Below are 23,935 nucleotides of genomic sequence, written 5' to 3' on the forward strand. Positions count from 1 at the left end.
GTCACAGAGAGGCCGGTTCACGTTGAACAAACACTGCGGGCACAGGCCGGGGCCGTCGAGAACCCTCCATGCTGTGGAGGAGTGTGCTCTCCTGGGGCTTGAGAGGGGCAGGAGGGCAGCCACAGTGTGCAGAAGTCAGAAGCCTCCTCCCCTCAGTGAGGGAGGACGGGTGGGCGCCTGCAGGGGAGCAGTGAGCCAGGCTGGGCAGGGCGGTGAATGCTCCGTGCTCCGAGGCTCCTCTGTAGGACCGGACGATGGGAAGCAGAGAGGCGAGGGATCTGCTCTGTCTCACGGTGCTCTTGCCGGTGAGGGTAGCTGATGATGATGATCATGATGGTGATGCTATATCTATGGAGTGTATGCCAGGGACACTGTAAAGACTTTACATATTGCTCACTCCTCACAACTGCCCTGGGAGAGGGGTCCTGTTATTTTCACCATTTCTCAGATGAGCAACAAGGGCACACAGATTAAGTGACTTGAGGAGGCCACACAGCTGGGGAAGCAGGGAGGTCTGACTGTGGAGCCAGCCGGTGACCTCCGAGTTGTCACCACCTCGCCCATAGGGCGTGGCTCAGAGGAGAGGGAGACAGGTGGAGGGGTGATGATCTCAGCGAAGCCTGCGGCCTATTTTCTGTCTTAGTCAAGGAGAGTTTGGCTGTCAGGATTAGATCACCTGCAGAGAGCTCCAGTGAATGGTGGATGTGCCTCAGTTTACTCACCTGTAAAGTGAGCCTAATAACAGAAACCTGTTATTTGGAGTTATTGGGAGAAGAACTGTCAAAGACTCGCCCATCATTCCCTGTGCCTGTGTTCTGGCTTCTCTTGTAAGCACCTCTACAACAGGGGTCATCTGATTGATTGTTGTTTCCCCGAAGCACCGTCCACAGAGGAGTGCTGGAACAGACACGCAGTGAGTGAACACCCTTCTGGGTGAGAATATGCCGTAAGTCAGCAGTTCTCAACCTGTGGGTCGCGATCCCTTTCGGGGGTTGAACGACCCTTTCACAGGGGTCGCCTAAGACCATCGGAAAACACATATATAATTACATATTGTTTTTGTGATTAATCACTATGCTTTAATTACATTCAATTTGTAACAATGAAAATACATCCTGCACATCAGATTTTTACATTACGATTCATAACAGTAGCAACATTACAGTTATGAAGTAGCAACGAAAAAAATTTTATGGTTGGGGTTCACCACAACATGAGGAACTGTATTAAAGGGTCGCAGCATTAGGAAGGTTGAGAACCACTGCCGTATGTGGTCATCTCATTACTGTTTTTGCTCTATCCAGCAGCCCTCCCAGAACCCAGCTGCCAGCGAGGGCTTATGGCTAGATTCACAGGACTGGAAGTTGTCAGGCAGTAGCACCATCTCTGTTTATCTGTCTGGAAACACGCTGTAAGCATTATATAGGGGCTTTGTGCATCTTCCTGCCCTCTGAAAAATTCTTACAGTTCTTAGAGTTACTCTTCTGTGACTCCACCTGACATGGCAAGTCCAAGGCCCAGCGCCTCCGGACCCACCCAGTCCCTGTGTGCAGACGAGTTCTCAAGTGGATAATCATTGCTGTACGTTGGGTCACTTGTCCCTCCTCGGTTCATTTCGAGGCTGAGATGGGTGTGGTGAGAGGCACCTCCTGGGCAGGGAGACAGCTGCTGTTCCAGTGCCCATGTCCTCTGTGGTTAGTGAAGCTGGAGATCTTGGCTGTAACCCCTTCTTCCCTCAGACCCAGTCGGAGTCCAGGTTCTGAGGACTCCTTCCTCGCAGTGTCCAGCTTGATCTTGGTGGCCAGGTTCTCAGCACCATGAGCCCTGCAGCAGCGGCTAGATTCTCCCTGTAGAGCGGTCTTCCCTTCCTGTTTCATCTTGTCTCCTGTGAAGACTCATTGGTCTGCTTCCTTCTGAAAAGCCTTCAGCAGATGCTCCCTAATTCGTCATATCCATAGTTGGCTCCCAGGCCATTGAGCCTGGGACTGATCACTGTCTCCAACTTGATTTCCCATATTGAGTGAGAATACTCTTCCTCTCCCACCAGGTGTGCCTTTCCCAGTCACACCAGTCACTTCCTCCTACCCTCCTGGTCCTCCCTTCACCCTGACATCTCACCCACCCCGTAGGCCTCCTTGCTCTAGACCTCCGTCACTGCCCTCTCCTCTGAACAACCCCTTTGAGTCCTGATTCTCCCATTAAATTGCTGGTTTGTTGAAAGCAGCTCTCTGCTGGGCATTTCTCAAATCTGCACAGAGCCAAGCACATATTAAACACTTGGGTAACTTAATAACAGTGATTAATCACTGACTTATGATCTCTTGGCCTTAGTTTTTTAAAAACTTTTAAAATTTGTTTTGAATTTTTTAGAACCTTCCATGTAAGCCCTCTGACTATGATAAGTGAATACTTGTTAGAGGCAAAGCCAAGCAAAAGGTATTAACTCCTAATCCTGTTAAAGACTTTCCCGTTATTCCCTGTGCCTGTCTTCTGACTTCTCTTTTAAGCACCAGGAGCAAAACCTAATAGATTTTGGTTATTTACATCTGAGTCTAAACATTGTTCTATCAGTCATTGACTGGCTTTAATTTGTGTATGGTTTACATAACTATTATTGTGATAATTGAATAGTTCCTGAGGCATGTACTCTTGGCAGGAAAAAAATAGGAAAATAGCTGAGCAATATAATGTGGACAGAGAGCATAATCTGGTAAGTTGAAAAAAATAAAAAATTTTACAGTGTAGTAAAAATATCATATTGTGAAGACTACATGATGTCAAATGTCTGGCAAAATCTGGGAAGAAAAAAAAATTAAGCATTAAATAGAGGCAGAGTTCCACTTTGTGAGATCTCAGTGAGTATCCTCGATGTCCTTGGGAAGGGATGAAAAAGTAATTGTGTTTATTAAGTCTTCATGGATTCTCTCCCACATGCCCAATGGAAGGCCATGTCTCACGACCATGTGTGTGTTTTCTCTGCTGACTCAGCTTTCTTCTGCCACCTTCCAACACCACCACCAAATACACTCCAACACATGCTATGACTTTGTGCATTTAAATTTAAATTGTTTTAAATTAAATTTTTTATTGTTTAAAGTATTACATGAGTCTCCTTTTTCTCCCATTGACCTCTCCCCCGCCACCCCTGCCCCCAAGCACAAGCCCTCAACCCCCTACTATCTGTGTCCATTGGTTTTGCTCAAATGCATGCATTCAAGTCCTTTGGTTGATCTCTTACCTCCTCTCCCCCCCACCTTCCCTCATAGGTGGTACAGTCTGTTTGATGCTTCTTTATCTCTGTTCTATTTTTGTTCATCAGTTTATGTTGTTCATTAAATTCCACAAATGAGTGAGATCATGTGATACTTACCTTTCTCTGACTGGCTTAGCATAATTCTCTCCAGGTCCACCCATGCTGTTGCAAATGGTAAGAGTTCCTTCTTTTTGATAGCAGCGTAGTATTCCATTGTGTAGATGTACCACAGTTTTCTAATCCACGGGTCTGCTGATGGGCACTTAGGCTGTTTCCAAATCTTAGCTATTGTAAATTGTGCTGCTATGAACATAGGGGTGCGTATATCCTTTCTGATTGGTGTTTCTGACTTCTTGGGATACATTCCTAGAAGTGAGATTACTGGGTCAAATGGGAATTCCATTTTTAATTGACTTTGTCCATTTAATATGAAAATCAGGGCAGGAGAAGATTACGGGATAATGGTGTTTTCAGGAAAGGCGGTGAGTTACACTGGACTGAACGCAGTGTGTCCCTCCTAGTTGTTTACACGGCTACTTTCTTCTGTCTGATGTTTGCAGGGAAGGCTTGGTTTGAAAAGACTTAGGAATTCTTTCAGCACAACGTTTGTTGGGAAATGAATTACAAGTAGTTCATTTCATGCTGTGCCCTTTGCCATTGCCGTTTATAGCTATTCTGTTTATTCACTCTGCGAGAAACATTCTGCGGGTTGATGAATGTGCTTTATGAGAGAATATAAGAGCTCTGCAATTTGTTTTGATTGGTCTCCCTTTGGATTCACAGCTAGCAGGTGCCATCATTTGGAATTGGTTTGGGCAGTAGCTTGGTTATATAGATATTAGATACATGAAATGAAACATTTGTAAATTAATTTCATCAGTAAGAATAGAGGAGCTTTACATTGACTACAAGAGCACTGTAGTTCTCTTTTTATAGCTTCTGAGCAAACAAATGTGTAACTGACCATGTGTCTGAACATATGTGTGTATAGGTGTCCTCCGCCAAGCAAATACTTAACGTGAGGATTTTCTGCATTTCATTGAGAGTCTCTGCAGGTATTTTAAGGAAATAAATCTAAGCCTATGCTTTTTTAACACAACGGAAATGTTTTCTGGTCTGAAAAATATAGGCATTTTACTTTGGAAACTACGTCAAGGATGTCTTCCGTTTGGTTTATTTTTGCTGCTTCTATTTCAGCCTTGGAAAATAAGCCATCCCGTTTTCAAGCCTTAGATTTTTTCCTCCTGTTCAGTGCCGGACCCTGGGAGGACTGCATAATCCTCACTCCCCAGCAAACTGTTCACAAGGCTGACGCTTTCCAGGTTTTCACGAATCCATGTACATTTTTACAAATGTGTTTTTATTTAGGCAGAGGATGGTACAGGGACTTACGATCATAGATGGAATGTGCAATCCAAAGTGTGTAATCCCTTAAGTAGCATCCTAAACCTTGTGCTGCCTCTGGGTAAATCCTGACAGTGCAAGAGCCATGACCTCAGGGCACACCATGAAAACACCTGCAGGACTCCTGCATGCCGCTGGGTCTCTTTCAGCAAGCAGCCAGGCAGTGTCCCTCATCCTCTCATCTCAACTGGTTTCCTGGGAAAGTCCTGCTCATTGCCCCTCATATATAAAGTTTTCCATGACTCCCACTGGCTGACTTGGGCAGTTTCTCCTCCGAGAACCCAGAGTAAAACACATGTCAGGTTGTATTGTAGCTGTCTCCACATCTGTCCCCTGTTGACGTGATTTTTTATTTTCAATAACAGTTTATATTCAGTGTTATTTTGTGTTAGCTTCAGGTGTACAGCATCATGGCTAGACAATCATTTACAAAATGTTCTCCCCAGTATTTCCAGTACCCACTTGGCACCATCCATAGGTATTACAGTATTATTGCCTGAGGTGATAAACACAATACAATATATTATAGAACTGTACACAAATGAAACCTATATAATTTTATTAACTAATGTCACCCCCATGCATTTAATTAAAAATAACAATATTATTGACTATATTCCCTAGGCTGTACTTTATATCCTGTGATTATTCTCTAACTACCCATTCATACTTCTTAATCCCTTTGATATGACTTCTTTGAAGACTAGGATCTGTTTTTGCCTTTATGGCTCCAGGATCATTGCCTGACATGTAATGCTCAATACATGTTTGTTGAATGAATAAAAGAGTGAATGAATTTGCTGGCAGATAATGAAAATGAACTCAGGAGAGCATAATTTAGCCATATTTGATTCACATTCAGCTCTGACCAAGGCCAAATCATTTTTTAATTGCTTAATTACTTTCTTTAGTGGGAAATGTTCTAGGAAATGTTGCCATGTGTAGCCTGAATGGCATGAACATTTGAATATGGCTATCTTGTGGACGATCAATTCCCGGAGGGCAAGTTGCACTCACAATGATCAAATAATTAATGAGTCTCCTCCTCATTCCAAGGAGGATCAGAGGTGAGGCTCTACCCAAGAACCTTGGCAGTGGCACCAAACCAGAAGCACTGCCTAATGGAGTCAGCAGAATTCATGGTAGGAGAGAAGTGGATGAGAGGCCAACGTCACAGAGTTGGTAGCAGAGATGGACAGGAAGCCCACACCTTCAGAGGCCCATTCCAGTGTTCTTCCTGTGAGTGCTTGTTGCTCTGCTTCATCAGTGTTTAATTGTTTGTTTTTAAGGGAAGACCAGCAAGGACTCATGGCTAGTGTCCCTCACCTCTTGCATCTACAGGTTGGCCTACTTACTTGGGTAATTAGTCATTGCCCTCTCATTTGGCCTTGCATGAGGAACAGACTCATCTATGGCAAATTAAAAATACTAACTTCTATGGCACTAGCCGGCAAGGAATTCGAGGTTAAAGGGGTTGCTGCTGAGCAACTCAAATATGGCCCCCAGGTACAATATATCTAAACGTTTTGGTAACTATCGAGTTTTTAAAATCTCCCCCTACCATCTTGTAAATTCAGAAATGCCCCCTAGGTTGAGACTCACTGATGTAGAACACGTTTTGCAGGAAATAGTTATGTGAATTAGTATGGTTGGCTAACCTTTCGATTGCATTTACGAATTGAAAAAAATGCACTGCAGTATTTATTAGACAATCTTTCAGTTTTTTTGTCAGATAACTAGGAGAGAGTGTGTGGTACGGGGAAAGAGCCAGACTATGCTCAGATCTCAACCTTGCCACCTCCGACTTGACCCCAGGCAGATTATCCCAAGGCATAGCCTCACCCCTACACTTAATGAAGAGGCTGCAGTAGACCCTACCTACTTTGTAGTGATCTGTCTAAGCTCTCCGAAAATCCCCAGTCACAAAAATAGAAATGTTGGCGCCAGCTCCTAACCGACCTCCCAATCCACATTTCCTTTGAGGCTCATGTTTCTCATGTATATCATTTAGCTCCTGTTTGCTTTTCCACTTTCATTACAGTCTTATATCTCATTCTACGGCTCATTGTTTGCCTGTTGGTCCTCAGAGCCATTCCTTACCCTTCTTCTGTTCTGTATCGCAGGGCAGTCATCTCTTATAGGATGCATTTCTCCGGCTCCGGTGTCAGACGGAAGCCATGGGGTAGAGGGGGTGAGGGAGAATCCAGGTGTTGTCCCCACTCTTTCTGTCTTGGGTGGTGTCTCCAACAATGACTGTCTTCTCCATGCCTCCAAACATACCCCTCCTTCTGTAGTCTTAACTTCCGCCAGTCAACCCTCTCCAAGATGTTCTGGACCCAAGAGATACCTTCAGCTTTTTCTTTCTTTCTCAATTACAGTGGACATTCAATATTATTTTATCAGCCCCTCCACTTGGTGTGCCTCTAGATAGTGGCTTCCTGCTGATGTTAACCTCTGCATTGCATCACCATCTCTTGCTTAGCTTTTCAGATCACCCATCACTTTTATAACTAATTCCATGTATTAAATTCCCTCTAACACACCCAGCATGGTGTCTGTTATCCCCACTGGACCCTGACATCTCTTTTGAAGTGACAAAATATCTTTATTGCCTTTACTGGTCAGAGTAGCTTAGATGATCCCACGCCTATGAAGCATGCTGAAAATACTAATTTCCCAAGACCCACCACGCAGAGGTGGTAATTTAGTTGTTTTTGGTGCATGGCCCAGCATTGGTATAGAAAACAGCAAAGCCAGGCTGCGTGCTGGGGGATCCCCTCTGTTCACTTGACAACTAAGGGCTTCACTTCTACAAACTAGCCTCACAGCAAGAGCCTTGGCAAAATTTAAAATGTCTACATCTCATGGATACTATAGGACAGTCCATTATAAGTGTCAAAACAGCACAAGCTAAAATGGAACGATGTCAAGGGATCACTTGCAGAATTAAATGAGATCATGTATTTGATAGCATCTTACACATAGTTGTTACTTAATAAATGATAGTATCTCCCCTTCCCTCAAATTTAATGAAAGCATAGAAATGTAGAAAGTTAGGAAAGACTGTTCATTATTTCTTTCTGAAGCTAACAGAATCCAGATACTAAATACCAGAAAGAATAGATAAGCAATAAAACAGTAAAAAAAAAAATTCCTTTCTTGGCATATATTAATGTTAGCTGAGCTGGTGTCTCAACAGTCTAACCTTATGACACCATAAGTTGGCTCTCTTTAATGTTAAAAATAATTTAAGAAAATAAGTTCATACTGGGAGTTTCGTGTTAGGTTACATAGAAATACATTTCCCAAGGAGACCTGAGCCTTATGGTTATGCCCTTACTTGGCCACTAGGATTTCTGCATTCCAGGCACTTGCCAGAGACTATAACTCTCAGTGTCCTCCCACCCAACTCTTATCAAAAGTTGGTTATGAGAAAAAATATTCATGAAAGACTGCCTGAAGGCTATGAATTCTGTTCATTTCTCATCTAGATTGCCTAAATATTATTTGTGGCTTAAGTCAACTCATCAGATCTCTATGCAATAACTTCTTTTCAGTTTCCCTTTACAGGGCAGTATTAATGAAAAAAAGACCTATATCCTTATGGAATTTTTTAACTGTTAAAAGGGAATTTTTTTCATAGGTTTCTAGACAGAGAAAACCAGTACGTTACCAATGCAGGAGCATCAGACTAGCTTGAACCTACTCATCCGTAAGCTAAGAAGCAAAAAGACAGCAATACCATATTCATAGAGAGATAAAAGGAAAGGACTATGAGCCAAGAATCCTGTACTGGCCAAGAGATCTAGTTATATATGAGGAAAAAAAGAAAGACATTGTACTAGCATTGCACATGGACATGGAGTGACTCAGAGTGGACCACCCATGTGCTGGACCATCCATGTTCTAAGGAAACTATTGAGAAGTGTTCCAACCAAATGAAAATTGAATCAGAACAAAGGTGTCAGGGTAGGGGAAGATGAAGAGCCAAAGAAACAATGATGAGCAAAGAACCTTATAAAGCTTATGGTCAAATGGTGGTAATGTGACTGTGAACTATAAATTGTTCATTAAGATTTCTTGAAACAGCAGTGTCATTCAACTCAGAGGAGCTATTTTGAAGTTTGGAGAGGAGCAGCCAGTGAGAGAGTAAAAATATTTTAATTATTTTCTCTTGTGAACAAGAAGAGCGAAGAGATGGCAGGGGTTGGGCTCCCTGGACGCAAGCACTGGGGTAGATTTTTGAGTGCAAATGTTTATTAGGGGTTAACACCTATATTTTGAGTTGACTGTGTCCCCAAAATGATATATTGAAGTCCTAATTCCCCACCTGTGAGACATGACTTTATTTGAAAATAGTCTTTGTAGATATAATCAAGTTAGGATGAGGTCATTAAGGTGGGTCCTAATCTCATATGACTGATGTCCTTATACGAAAAGGAGAAAGTCATTTGAAGACAGAGACACATCAGGAGAACTTAGTGTAACAACAGAAACAAAGATAGGAGTAACATTGCCACAAGCTAAGGAATGTCACCAACAGAAGCTAGAAAGAGGCAAAGAAGGATTCTATGCAGAGGTTCAGGAGGAACATGGTTTTGGACTTCCAGCCCCAGAACTGTGAGGGAGTAACTTTCTGTCATTTTTTTAAGCCACAGAGTTTGGAGGCTAAAATGAGCTTAAACCTGTGAAAGGAGGAGGCAGGAAGCATGGTTGGGCAAGAAGAGGGAGAAGGCAAACTCCATGCGGGACTCACAAATCTGGGGCCAGCTTGGTGGGGAGCTGCCCCATCATGCAGTCACAGTATGTGGGCTGCCCCCGGGGAGGCTGCGACGTGGGTGAGGTGGCTCTCAGCAGAGGCAGACCCTGAAGGAGCTGAGAGCTGGAGGTGTCTGCGGGCCTTGTCCTCAGCAGTGAGCATCCTCCCCTCCTGGAAGGGCGATCTGGGTGGTGAGTCCTCCTGTCTACTGCTGTAAGCCGAGGGGAAAATGTCTGGGTTATGGGGATGGCAGTCATTTTATTTAATATAAAAAATATAGTTTTTTTAATGATTCAAAAACAGATAATGGAGCAAGTATTTTAGAATACAATTTTTTAATTACTAGGAAGAAAATAGAATTATAAATTGATTAATCCAGTAAAAAAAAAGGAATGAATAAAAATAAATGCAGTAACAATAAACGCCATTAATAGTAAACATATTATAGAAGCAAACCAAATACAATCATATCACAATAGGTGTGAATTTGTTGAAGTGCCCTTTAAAATGACAGACTTCTAGATTGGCAGTAATAAAACAAAAATCCAGTTTTAAGGTATTTGTAAGGAACACACCTAAAACCAAATGACAGCTGAACAGTTATGATAAAGAAATGGATATGCCAAGCATATACGAATAAAGGGAAAGCAAAAGTGAGGATATTAGCATCAACTAAATGGAACCCAAGACCAAAATTATTAAATGAGAAAAGATACTTCTAAGGATAAAGAGTGCAATTCATAAGGAGACTATAATATGCCTACCCTTAGTTATGTAAATTTTAGGCATAGTTATGTAAATTTTAAGGCAAAAACCAAAACGTAGAAATACAGGAGCTTAGGATAAAACCATAAATATGTTAGAGAATTTTAATGTCTTCTTCCATAATTTAACAATGATATAGAGTGGTAATAATATTGTTTTTGTACCCGATAAATAGAAAATGCATTTTTCCCCTTATATCAATGGAACATTTATAAAAAGTCTATTTTTATGGCCATAGGAAAAAACTTAATGAATTTGGGGAGGAAAAAATTGTTTTATTTATTTTATTTTGTGATCCCAGTGGTAAAACAAGAAATGGACAATGAAAGGATAATAATTAAACTGTAAATATTTGAAATTATTAAACTCTTTTTTAGATGATTTCTTGATCAAATTAGAGATCAAATCCAAAATGACAGGTTATCTGGAAGTTGATCAAACAGAACATTTCACATAAAAATTTATAGGAAAACAAGAGGCCCAATGCACGAAATTCATGCACTAATAGGGTCCCAAGGCCTGGCCTGCAATCAGGGACAATCTGTGGGGCAACCGGCGGGGTGATTGGAGGCCCCCCACTCACACCCACCTTGGCTGGCCTGGCGCAGCCCTCTCCCCGGCCCCGCCTCCCTCTAGGGGGCAGCCTTCAGGGCAATGGGGGGGGGGGCCTGCTGGCACCCACCTTGGCCAGCCCCGCCCCCTGCCGCCGCCACCACAGGTTGCCTCCCTCTGGGCCTGTAGACTGGGGGCAGCTCCTGTGTTGAGCATCTGCCCCCTGGTGGTCAGTGCATGTCAAGCAACCGGTTGTTCTGCCAGTTGTTCCGCCGTTCAGTCAATTTGCATATTAGGCTTTTATTATATAGGATGGTTAATGTAGTCAGATGTACTTTCTAACTTAAATGCTTTGGGTACTATACTTTTGAAAGAATGACAAGAAACTAAGCATTGCATCTAAAAATTTATAAAATAAGCCAAAAGAAAGAAGATAATATTGACAGTAAAAGCTAAATTAATGGAAATGGCCACAAAACAAAGAAAATCTGACTTTCATTAAAAATGTATACATTATATACACATTAAGAATATGTATATACAATGCATACAGTACAAATATATATAATACACACACACACACACACACACATCAGAAATAATGGAAAATAATTACTTAAATCCCAAAAGGATTAAAAGAATTCAGTAAGAAAATGTTATGCACAACTTTATATAAGACAAGTTTTAAAATTTAAAGAAAATTGATTGTTTTCTAAAAAATGAGTAAATTACTAAAAGTCAATCCAAAGAGAGGTTATAAATTCCAAGAAATTATTAACGGTAAAACAAATCTGAGTGCATATAAAAAGAGAAAGCCTTCCAACTTTATGAAAAGCACTAATTCCTAATACCAAAGCCTGATGAAGATGAGACAACAATCATTTAATTTCAGTCATGAAAATGCCCCTTTTAAAATGGTAGCAAATTAAATCCAACTTAGTGTTTATTCTAGAAATACAAGGATGATTTTGCATTACGAAATCTCTGAGTGTTACACATTGACACAACAGAATAAAGAACATTGTATGATCAGTATACCAACTGATGCAGAAAACGCATTTGATATAATTTAACAGACGTTCCTAATAAACACGAAGGTAGATTAGGATGTAGCAGAAAGGACCTAACCAACAAACAAAAGCATCATGTTGGAGGTGACTCCTGCAGGAGTGCAGGATTATGTTATAGATGCCTGGTACTACTACTGTTACTCAACTGCTGTTACTCAGCATTGTTTGAGAAGGTGAGGGAATGCAATAAGAAAAGACATAGGAATAAGCTGTATAAATAGTGCAGGTGATGTGATTGAGACTCCAGTTAAAATCTTTTAAAACCCGGTAAGTGGGCTTGGTAACAGGACTGGGAAGAAAATAGATGAAGCGCAATTGTTCTTCTTCCTTTGAGTTAATAACTGGTTAAAATGTAGAAGTCCTTATTAAAAGAGTGACAAACTAAAATATTTAGGAATGAATTTAGTAAGACATAAGACAAATCCAAAAAGTCAGATGGTAGTAAAAGTTATATATATATTTCTTTTGAGTTTTGAATGAGAAAACTCAAAATTCCAGAACGATGAATTCTAAATTAGTATATAAATTTAATATAACTCCAGTCAGAATCCCAGCTTAGAAGGGGTACAGATTGTCAGATCAATCAATATGATTTTAAAGTCCATCTAAAAATAGAAATGTGAAAAGTTACTAAACTCAGAAGAGTTTACTATCAAAGTATACTGTCATATTGCAGCATGATATTAGCTCAGGAATCAATGAGTAAATCTTTGGGACAGAGTAAAGAGTCCAGAAATAGATTGAAGTATCTAGGAAAAGGTGATATATGTTAAAAGTGCATGCCTTTCTAGTAAGAAAAAGATTGTAAGAAAAAATGATGTTGGGGCAATTAGTTGCCTACCTGGGAGACGATGAGGTTAGGTTCCATTTGGAGTAAAGATCTAATGTTTAAAATGGAAAATATAGGAGAATATATGTATGACATTGGGTTGGGGGGAACTGTCCCAGGAAGATAGTAAATCCACAATCCATATAGGGAAAAATTAGCATATTTGACTATGTAAGTATTAAAAATGTCTACATGACAAGACAACATAAGCCAAAAGATTACAGTAGCTTACAGTTTATATGGCAGAGTTGGTGTTTAATATACTGGGACATCATGCAAATTGATTGTAAAAGGGAAAAAGATAAACAGCACAGTAGAAAATATGCAAAGGGCGTGCACTGGAAATCTAAATTACCAGGAAACCTGTGAAAAGGATCAGCCCCATTAGCAACAGGGGAATGAAAATTAAAACAACTGAGAAGCCATGATCTGCCCTTGAGGTTGGCAAACATTTAAAGGTGGCAGCCATCCAGTGCCAATACTATGTCAATAAGCAGGCACTCTCCCTGCACCATTGAACTGATTGCTTCAGCCTTTTTACAGAGAGGAATGTAGCCATGGACCTTCAAGTAGTTAATGTGTTTATCAAGTTGGATCCAACTTCCAGGACTTTTTCCCACAGAAATGAAAGTACTAGAACTTTAAAGATATTTCAATATGGCTGTTTATTCCTGCTCTGGTTATGGAACCAAACCCGGAGACAGTCTGAATGTTCATCAGGAGGAAGTAGTTGATTGAATGATGGTATATCCATCTTGTGGAATATGTTACAGTTATTTAAAAATGAGACAGACACATGATTTGAAAAAAAGATTCAAACATGTTGGTAAGAGTAAGAAAAAAGAAGTGTGTGTGTGTGTGTGTGTGTGTGTGTGTACAAGCATAGGGAGATTTTGAAAGGGGTATACAACAAACTGTTACTATAGGTTATCTCAGAGTGGGCAAATACAAGTGGGTCTTTACCATTCTTACTTTATACATCTCTGTGTTCTAAAATCGGTTGCCATGAGTATGTTATCTCCTGTATAAAAATATTATTATACCAAGGGATGTTTGTTGAACTGTTGTTGGAGGTTGTGTCATCTAAATAACACTCATGAAAATCACAGTTGATGTAGCACAGGGGTAATATTGAAAGCTTGTTCACACTTCACATAGGGTCTCCTACGGGAAGACCCCAGGAGAAATCGTTGCTCTAGCCTCAGTTCCCCCACACCTGTGGCTCACTTGAGCAACTGGTTTGCCTTTATCTTACAATCATTGGGCATTTAGGTAACTGATCATTTCCTCATTTGCTGTGACCGCTAGGAATCTCAGCGTGAAACTGGAGACTGTGCTGAGTCACATGGCTTACGTTCTATGCGTCGCTCGAACAGCTGGCTTCATCTGGTTCTCCCCACCTTTGTTTTCCCCTCACACACATCCCTTCCTTTAATTTAAACTTACCTTTTGCATTGTATGTATCCCAGTAGCCACCTGTGGCCCTTTTGGAGGGATGAGGTGGAAATATGAAAAAAGTAATGACCAGTGATTTCTATTTTAACAGGAACCTGGGAAGGAAAACAGTCTCAACAATGAACAAGCTGCCCATCACCACCAACAACAGATGACTTGCCATTTCACTTACTAAGGTAAGGAAATAGTCTCCATTTTTAATTCATTCCAACTGCCTCGTTATAGAGCCCCTACCTCTTTTATTTTATACTTATTTACAAATATTCTAAATCATATATCTAGTTCATGACCTTTAACTTCGACATTATCAAATTTAAAATAAGCAGCAAGCAAATGGCAACAGGAAATTTTGTGAACATCAGTAGGCCTAAAGGGGCAGAACCCAGATGTGGTCTCTGCTATTAACTATTGTGTGTGGTTAAATTTTTTAGTAGCATTAGTATTTTCCTTATTCTTGAATGTAGCAGTGCTCAGTGCAGCATATGTGGACAGAGAACAGACTGACAGTTGTCAGAAGGGAGAGGGTAGAGGGCTGATGGAAGAGGTGAGGGATTAAGCAAGAAAAATAAAACTCATAGACAACAGTATGCTTATTACCAGAGGGAAATGGCAATGCGGGGAGGTAGGAGAAGGTAAGGGGGGAATAAATGGTGATGGAAAGAGACATAACTTGGGGTGCTGAACACACAGTACAACATACCGATGATGTATTATAGAATTGTACCCCTTAAGCTATATAATTTTATGAACCAATGTAACCCCAATAAACTCAATTTATAAAAAATAAATATACCATCTATAAAATGAAAACCCAAAGCATTCATAATCACATCACCTGGAGATAATCACCTGTATTTCTATGAATTTTTCTCCTTCCTTTTGTGTATACACAGAGATATATATGATTATAATGTTTTTGAAAACAATGTTTTTAATCCATACTTACCTTGGCTTCCGTAATTATAAGCGATGCACTTAACTGGTGCAGGAACATAGCAAGTCTAAGAACGAAGAGTGATTAACGCTGTAATCATTTTAATAGCCGCTTGCAGTTACTGGGACATCCTAAGCATCTCATTTGTCTCTCCAACACGGTTGTCCTGGTTCATAGGTTCGTGTGACCTTCATTAAGCATCACCCCACAGGAAAAAAAAAAAACACCTTTGAATCTAGGTGACATTTCATGACCTCCCTTTATTATTATCATCTGTTTTGTGCTGCTGAATGTAAATTGCTTTTTAAAAACACACAAGTTGACCTACTTCTCTCCTCCGCTTCCCTACTGTCCAGTCAGGGTGATTTACAAAAGAATAAAACAGACCTTCTCATCGTCTGTCCTTCATTCATGCCAATTAGTCAGCTCTTCATTATGGTTCTTTTTTCAAGAGTTCCTCTTGAAGTTTTTTGGTTTTAAGAGCTGCAAAGTCTTAGAAGTGAAGTTACTGAAATGGCATTCTTTTTTTTTAATCTTTATTGTTGGAAGTATTACATATGTCCCCTTTTTTCCCTGTTGATCCTTTCTAGCGGCCCCCCACCTCCAGTCCACCCCCTTTGCCTCCCCCTTCCCATCCCTGGCCACCACCCTGTTGTCTGTGTCCGTGGGTTATGCATATATGAATACAAGTTCTTCGGTTGATCTCTTCCCACACACCCCTGCCTTCCCTCTAAGATTCCACAGTCTATTCTGAAATTGCATTCTTTAAGGAAGCGTCCATTCTGTTGGCCCTATTAAATAGTTGAAGGTTAGAGAAAAATCCTACCCTTCTTTATTATCATTACTACAAACTAAATTGGAAACACAAATACACCCTAATATAGAAATGAGCTAAAGATTTGTATAGGCAATTCACTCGAAAAATATAAAGAAAGAAATGAATATGATCAAAAATGTTCATCCTTACAATTAATCATATAAATGCAAAATAAGATGGATATTTTTGCCCAAAGTTAAATTGGCAGTGTTTTGTTTGATTTTAAATGAAAATACCTGATGCTGGTAGAGATATAAAGAAGATATGGTATTTTACCCAGCAGTCATTGTTCTGGGAATCTGTGGCCACTCTAAGTAGACATGCTATTGGTATAAAAACAGAGTACAGTTTAATTTTTAATAGAAATATAGGATGCATCCCAAATGTCTATTAATAAATATTGAAATATGGGAGAACCAAGATGGCGGCATAGGTAAACACCGGAGTTTGCTGCCTCCAACAACCACTTCAAAAATACAACTAAAAAACGGAATGGACATCACCCAGAACCACAGGAAAGCTGGCTGAGGGGAAATTCTTCAACTAGAAGGAAAGAGAACAGCATACGAGACTCAGAGGGGGCGCAGTGCGGAAAATACAAAGGTGCGGAGGTATGCGCGGAGCGGGCTGGCGACTGAGGGCGCGGTTGTCGTTTTCAATTGGGAGGGAGTCTCAGATTCTGAGCTCCAGTTCTGGGCGAGTCTCTAGGGACCCAGACTCAAACGGGAGAAGTGGGACTGTCTGGCATCGGTCAGAACGCAAGGGCAGCTTTCTCTCCGAGGTTTGCAGCGGTTGCTGGGACTCTGAGAGGCAGAGCCTCTGGAGACGGGACTGAGAGCAGCCATAACTGCTCCCTCTGCCCGCCCTGTTTGATCCCGTGCGACCCGCCCCGCCCAAGCCCTGCACAGAGCCATTTGCCGGAAAGCCTCAGGCAAAGGCTAGATTAGCACCTCCCCAGAGGACAGAAGTTTTCCCACTGCAGACACAGCTGATTCTCACAGCCAGTTGGCCTGGAGGTCAAATTTCCCCAGTATCAACTACAACAATCAAGGCTTAACTACAACAAGACTGCGCACAAAGACCACTAAGGGGTGCACCAAGAAAGCATAAAAAATGCGGAGACAAAGAAACAGGACAAAATTGTCCATGGAGGATATTAAGTTCAGAACCACACTTTTAAGGGCTCTCAAGAACTGTCTAGAAGCCGCCGATAAACTTAATGAGATCTACAAGAAACCTAATGAGACCCTCGATGCTATGATAAAGAACCAACTAGAAACTAGGCATACACCGACTGAAATAAAGAATATTATACAGACTCCCAACAGCAGACCAGAGGAGCACAAGAATCAAGTCAAAGATTTGAAATGCGAAGAAGCAAAAAACACCCAACCGGAAAAGCAAAATGAAAAAAGTATCCGAAAATACGAAGATAGTGTAAGGAGCCTCTGGGACAGCTTCAAGCGTACCAACATCAGAATTATAGGGGTGCCAGAAGATGAGAGAGAGCAAGATATTGAAAACCTATTTGAAGAAATAATGACAGAAAACTTCCCCCACCTGGTGAAAGAAATAGACTTACAGGTCCAGGAAGCGCAGAGAACCCCAAACAAAAGGAATCCAAAGAGGACCACAGCAAGACACACCATAATTAAAATGCCAAGAGCAAAAGACAAAGAGAGAATCTTAAAAGCAGCAAGAGAAAGAAACTCAGTTACCTACAAGGGAATACCCATAGGACTGTCAGTGGATTTCTCAACAGAAACTTTGCAGGCCAGAAGGGAGTGGCAAGAAATATTCAAAGTGATGAATACCAAGAACCTACAACCAAGATTACTTTATCCAGCAAAGCTATCATTCAGAATTGAAGGTCAGATAAAGAGCTTCACAGATAAGGAAAAGCTAAAGGAGTTCATCACCACCAAGCCAGTATTATATGAAATGCTGAAAGGTATCCTTTAAGAAGAGGAAGAAGAAGAAAAAGGTAAAGATACAAATTATGAACAACAAATATGCATCTATCAACAAGTGAATCTAAGAATCAAGTGAATGAATAATCTGATGAACATAATGAACTGTTGATTATAATAGAATCAGGGACATAGAAAGGGAATGGACTGACTATTCTTGGGAGGGAAAGGGGTGTGGGAGATGCGGGAAGAGACTGGACAAAAATCGTGTACCTATGGATGATGACAGTGGGTGGGGAGTGAGGGCGGAGGGTGGGGTGGGAACTGAACGGAGGGGAGTTATGGGGGGGAAGAAAGAGGAACAAATGTAATAATCTGAACAATAAAGATTTAATTATTAAAAAAATAAATATTGAAATATGACAATATTTTATAATATTGTTATTCAGACATTTGAAATTATTTCTAATTAATATTTAGTGATACAATGGTAAGTGAAAAGGGCAAATACAAAATTGTATATAATATGTTATTCCAGTTTTGTTAAAAAAAAACAACACACATTTGGAAAAGATCAAATGGTGAAGTAACCAAATATTAACAATTATTATTTCTGGGTAGTTAGATTAAAGGTGATAGTTTTGTTTTCTCCTTTATATTTTTTCAAATAAAATACACGTTTTGCTTTTCTTACGATAAACATAAATATTACCTTTAAAATTTGTAAATGATTGAAAAATAATGAATAATCATATTTGATTAAAATAATCAAGGAGCCCTTCTCATATTTTTTTGAAACTTAATTTAATTCCAAGTTAATTTGCAGATAGGTTGAGAGTAGTTATGCCAGAAAATGAAAATGTGGCACATTCAGTAACAGTTTACATTTTAAAAAATGGTTTAAATCCTACATGGAGATTATTTCTACTGACATAACTGTAGCCTAAAAAGTCTTTTTCATTTATGGAGAACATTATAAGGGGTAGTATTGCCATTTATTCCTAATGAGGCCATACACTGGCATCTTTCCAGGTGTCCTGCACACAATGTGACTGACGGTGTCTGACTCCTCAGTAATGTCATCACCCTCTCTCAGGGGGTCAGCTCCCAAGTACAAAACACTCAGACCAATGGAATCTTGTGTGCCTACATTGATCTAATGGCATCTTCTTATCTTCCTTATCAATTGATTTATCCACTTATTCTATACATATTTATTAAGCACCTACTAGGTGCCAGGTAAAGTTTGAAGTACATTAGTGAACAAAACAGATTCAAATTCCTATTTGGGAAGTTTAAATTCTTCAGGAGACAGACCAAAACAAACAAAAACCCACTATAATAAATAAGGAACCCGGATAGTATGTGAGACACAGAAAAATGAAAAGAGAAGGCGAGTTAAGGGGGATCGGGAGTGTGGGGGAAGGGAGGAGCTGAACAGATTGCAGTTTAAAATAGGATGGTCAAGCTAAGCAGCAAACAGGAGTTGGCATTTGAGTGAAGACCTGAAGGAGATAAGCAGAGGTTTATGCTTATCTGTTTATGCTTGACTATTCAAGCAAAGGGAATAGTTAAGGCTGAAACCTTAATGCAGCAGCATTCTGATGTGTTTGAGAAACAACAAAAATATCTGAAGCAGAGGGAGTGAGGGGGCAGTAACTCCGAAGAGCTGAGGTCAGAGAAAGAATAGGAAGAGGTCACTTCAAGATCACGAAAGGGCGAGTAAACTCAGGCATTCAGTTCCAATGCAGAGACGTGGCTGGCCGATTCTTAGGTTTCACACACACGAAGTTTATAACACTGTGTTTATTAAAAGCCCAAGATTTAAAATGTGCTTCCAAGGCTTATGAGAAAGAAGTTTTACCCCTCCTTGGTGCATAGAATGCTTTTCATGCAATTTCATATCTAGGTTCCCTGATTATGTAGTATCCTTGTTTACACATAAGTAACTGGTGTTAAACATTCAAATGAATTAAAATTTAAATGAAAAAAAACTTAATCATTAAGAAGTGAGACAAATACATGTTTAAACATCTGATATCTCCCAAAGGAAAAAAAAAGATATATTTAAAAGCATTGGAAGAAACCAACAAGATAGTTAATAGTTTTGAGTATGAAAAATGTAAAACTTCTCTGTCATAATTATAAAACAAATTTAAAGACAGCAGCATGTAAAATATTAATGATGTGCTTGCAAACAGATTAATACTCTTAACACATAAAAATCAATAAGGAAATAAAAATCAACAACTAAAACACTAATACCCTTACTAGATAAATGGACAAAACAATAGAAAACTCAAAGGAAGAAATGCAAAGAGCTAAAAAAAGAAAAAAGATATGCAAACAATGTTAACCTTTAACAATTTTAAAGATGCAGATTAAAATTAGGAGATGCTTTCTTAACCTGTCAAATTAGAAAAGGTAATTAAAATGATAATAGTGATTACTAAACATGTAATGAAACCAGTTCCCACTCACTGCTACCAGCATAAATGGGTATTTCTTCTTAGAAATAAATTTAGCATTATGTAGTAAGAATTTTCAATTTAAAAATATATATTATTATTGATTTCAGATAAGAAGAAAGAGAGAGAGAGAGAGAGAGAAACATTAATGATAAGAGAGAACCATTGATCAGCCTCCTACATGTCCCCCGCAGGGGATCTAGTCCACAACCTCCTAGTTCATAGGTTGACTCTCAACCACTGAGCCACACCAGCTGAGCAAGCACTTTCAGCTTTTTAATGGCCTAGTATTTCTAGAAATCTAGTCTAAGAAAACATTGAAGTTGAACAAAGACAGAAACATAAAATAATTATTTGTACAGGCAAAATCCTTGGACCGCATCAGCTGTCCTTTAATAAAACACAATTGTGTTTGCACAGTGATCTTTTGCAACTAGAAAAAAAATTATTCTTACAATGAGATTTTTATAATCAAATGGGAAAATGCTTATCACATAAATGTTCAGTGAAAAATGCTGGGTCAGATGGTATTATAATATATTCAGTATGCAAATGAATGGAACAAGAGGTGGCAGCAAATATGCCATAATGGTGGAGTTGCCTAAGGTTGGTAGAATTGAGTAATTTTATCTTCTGATTCTTACTTTTTGGTACTTTCCAGATATTTGTACAGGAAGCATCTAAAAAACTTTAAAGGCTTTGTAGAAAGAAACTTTATGGGTTGGCCTTCCATAGCATCTTTCCTATGGAGTAAAGTATGCTACTAAAATGATTTAGAAGTAAAGATTTATTTTGGAAAGATTGGGGACCACTGATTTTTCTTTCTTTTTTCAGTATTCTGAGAACTCTCTTCCTTTCTTGGAGATAGCAGCAATAAACAACAAAAATGTACTTAACCAAAATAGATCCTCTCAGTTAGCAATATTATTGGCATATTGTATCTGAGAGTACAGCTGTAAATTCAAATAGGGACTCTTTTCTCTTGCAGATGTCGTCGGCTGGGGACAGTGGAGATGCAGCACCTGGCAAACAAAACGAAGAAAAGACCTATAAAAAGGTGAGCGAGTGTTTGATTTTCTTGCCTCAGTTCAGAAAGAATGTTAATATTGTTACAGGTTCTTGTATGTAAGTTACTTCCTTTGCTTCTTACTGCTGCTATAACAAAGTGCCATACACTTGGTGGCTTAGACAGCACAAATGTATTCTCTTCTGTTGGAGTCTGACTGCGGGCCTGCTTTCCTTTCTGGGGGCCCGAGGGGCTGAACCCATGTTCTTGTCTCTTCCAGCTTTTCTAGCGGCCTGCATTCCCTGTGTCATGACTCACTTCCAACTTCAAAGCCAGAGAAGGCTGGTCTTTCCCAGGCTGTATTACCCTCACACTTTAAAGAGCTCTTGTGATTACACTGAACCCTCCTGGCTAATCCTGGATCATCCCTTTATTTTAAAGTCAGCTGATTATCGACCTTAATTTCTTCTGCACCCGTAACTCCTTGTTGCCATGTTACATAACATATTCAAAGTCCCAAGGCTTAGGACACGAACATTTTTGTGGGCCATTTTTCTGCCCACCAGTGACTATGATATACAACACTGACAGAAGGTAGTCCTTTGAAGACCCTTCTTATTCCTAAGAGGAAGGCCCTTATGGGTGTGCAGTGTTCTGTGTTCGGGTGAATCCTTTAATTGACTCACTACTTTTCATCAAAATGTTCAACATTTTCTACCTCTGTATTTGAAAAAATATTTTTAAAGATGAAATTCTCTCCCACCTCTTTCCAAGCCTCTCAGATTTTGTGTTTGCAGCTCACGCCACAAAATCTCCTTCCAGACTTCCCAGGGTGCATGACCTTACTTCTCTTTCACTTTGCTAACCTTTGGCTCCTAGCAACCAAGCTAATATCCAGAAACATCACTGGGTAGTCTACGTCCCCAAGCACCACTACTCCTGATTTTAAATTGACTATGCATTTTAGCTTTTTAAAAGTCCTTGTCCTCCTTTCCTCTTGGGAGTAGGAAGCTTATGTATCGAAGGGTTATTATATCTTAACTTGCCCTTTTACATTTCACTCTTTAACAGATAGCTAGCGAGAAGTTTTGTCGTAAAGTACACGAGCCATTTGATCTGTCCGTATGTTCAGGTCATGAAACTAAAAGGAACCGGTCGTGTTTCCTGTTCCATTTTCATGTAGGAAAATATGCCCTTTTTCCTGGTATATCTTGTCTTCTGACTTTTCTACTCAGCGAAACCTAGAAATATAAACGGGGAGGTTGCCATCCTAAGCAATGTTATGCTTGGGGAAGAGTAGGGTGACGATCCAAGCACTCAGACGTCATAACATGTGTGTTATAAAATGTGTGCCTCTGGCCTAAGCCAACAATACACTATTTATTTTTAGACACCGGTGGAAAACAAAATCCTGTCTCCTTTACTCAAGACTTCTTGTAAACTCAGTCAAGCATGAGACCAACACAGAGAAGGCCAATGGCCAGCCTGTCATTGCTTCCCATCACTTTCAGGCAGTTGTCTCAGTCAGCATCAAATGCACTACGATTCTTGACTGGATTCTGACTTTCGGGAGCTCTTTAGTGATGCAAAAGTAATAGAATGTGGCCGTGCCATCCTAGAGTTTGCTAAGCATACCCTGCCCAAGAATTCTGTAAAGTAAGTTTTTAATCATACTAGAGGTATGCTGTGATGAGTGTCTCTAAAGGATATCTGACTTGGCAATGTTGGGAAGGTTATGAAACTAAAAACCAGATCCTAAGAGAGCAAATAATTCCAATAAGTACGAGAAGATGCAGGAAATTTAAGAAAACAAAAGAACCCAATGAAATTTTTTTTTAATGTGTGATGGCATGGGGATGCTTTTGATGGTTTCTAATTTTAAAAGGAATATAAACAATGGAGGAGAAGGTATGCAGTCTCTGTATAAGAAAAAGCACCAAAAAGATAGCACAGCACAGCTGGTGTGGCTCTGTGGTTGAGCATGGACCTATGAACCAGGAGGTCACAGTTCGATTCCTGGTCAGGGCACATACCCAAGTTGTGGGCTTGATCGCCAGTAGGGGTCGTGCAGGATCAATGATTCTCTCTCATCATTGATGTTTCTATCTCTGTCTCCCTCTCCCTTCCTCTCTGAAATCAATAAAAATATATTTTTACAAAATACAGCACAGTGCCTAGGACTTGAGTCCTCAATAAACATGGTGCTGATATGCACAGCAAGAAGGGATCATGTAGAGAAAATGTTCCTTTACTGGCTGGTAAAAGCCCAGCTGAATTATTCAATTTAACTCTTCTCAGTTAAGCAAAAAGATCCTGAAACTGGTGGTGTTCATGTGAGGGGAGAAGAGGGGATAATAGAGTCACATTAACTATAGCAAATATGTTTATCCCTAAGCCCAGGTGAGCCATTTCCTAGATGAAAGAACTTGAAGCTAGAGTAGGAAAACCACTGAGTGTGAGCTTTGAGAAATCAGAAGAAAGGAAAAGTTGTCCAAAGACAGGAGATAAGCAAATATCAACCCTGTCTTCTGAATGAGGAAAAGGTACATTCTGGAAACCAGATGTGAGATTGCTCCTCAACATAAATTGAGCAAGAATTAGTAAACATGTAGTGTATGTACATTCAGAAAAGAAACACGTCTTCCACAAACCTGCAGAACTTCATAAAGATATAGTTTATGTCAAATGAACTACATTTGCTATTATGAGCAAG

The 23,935-nt window shown here is 40.0% G+C and overlaps 1 protein-coding gene across 1 annotated transcript in view; it reads left to right on the top strand.

Annotated features, from left to right (window-relative positions):
- PIP5K1B (phosphatidylinositol-4-phosphate 5-kinase type 1 beta) overlaps window positions 1–23,935 on the top strand; it is a 281,029-nt gene that overhangs the window by 91,286 nt on the left and 165,808 nt on the right. Inside the window, exons 2-3 of the mRNA XM_081103450.1 lie at window positions 14,179–14,263; window positions 21,205–21,273. Of these exons, the coding sequence (XP_080959576.1) occupies window positions 21,205–21,273 (69 nt within the window). The 5' untranslated portion in view covers window positions 14,179–14,263. The remainder of the gene's footprint in view (window positions 1–14,178; window positions 14,264–21,204; window positions 21,274–23,935) is intronic.

This window comes from Myotis nattereri (assembly GCF_964212035.1).
Source record: "Myotis nattereri genome assembly, chromosome: 12".
NCBI lineage: Eukaryota > Metazoa > Chordata > Mammalia > Chiroptera > Vespertilionidae > Myotis > Myotis nattereri.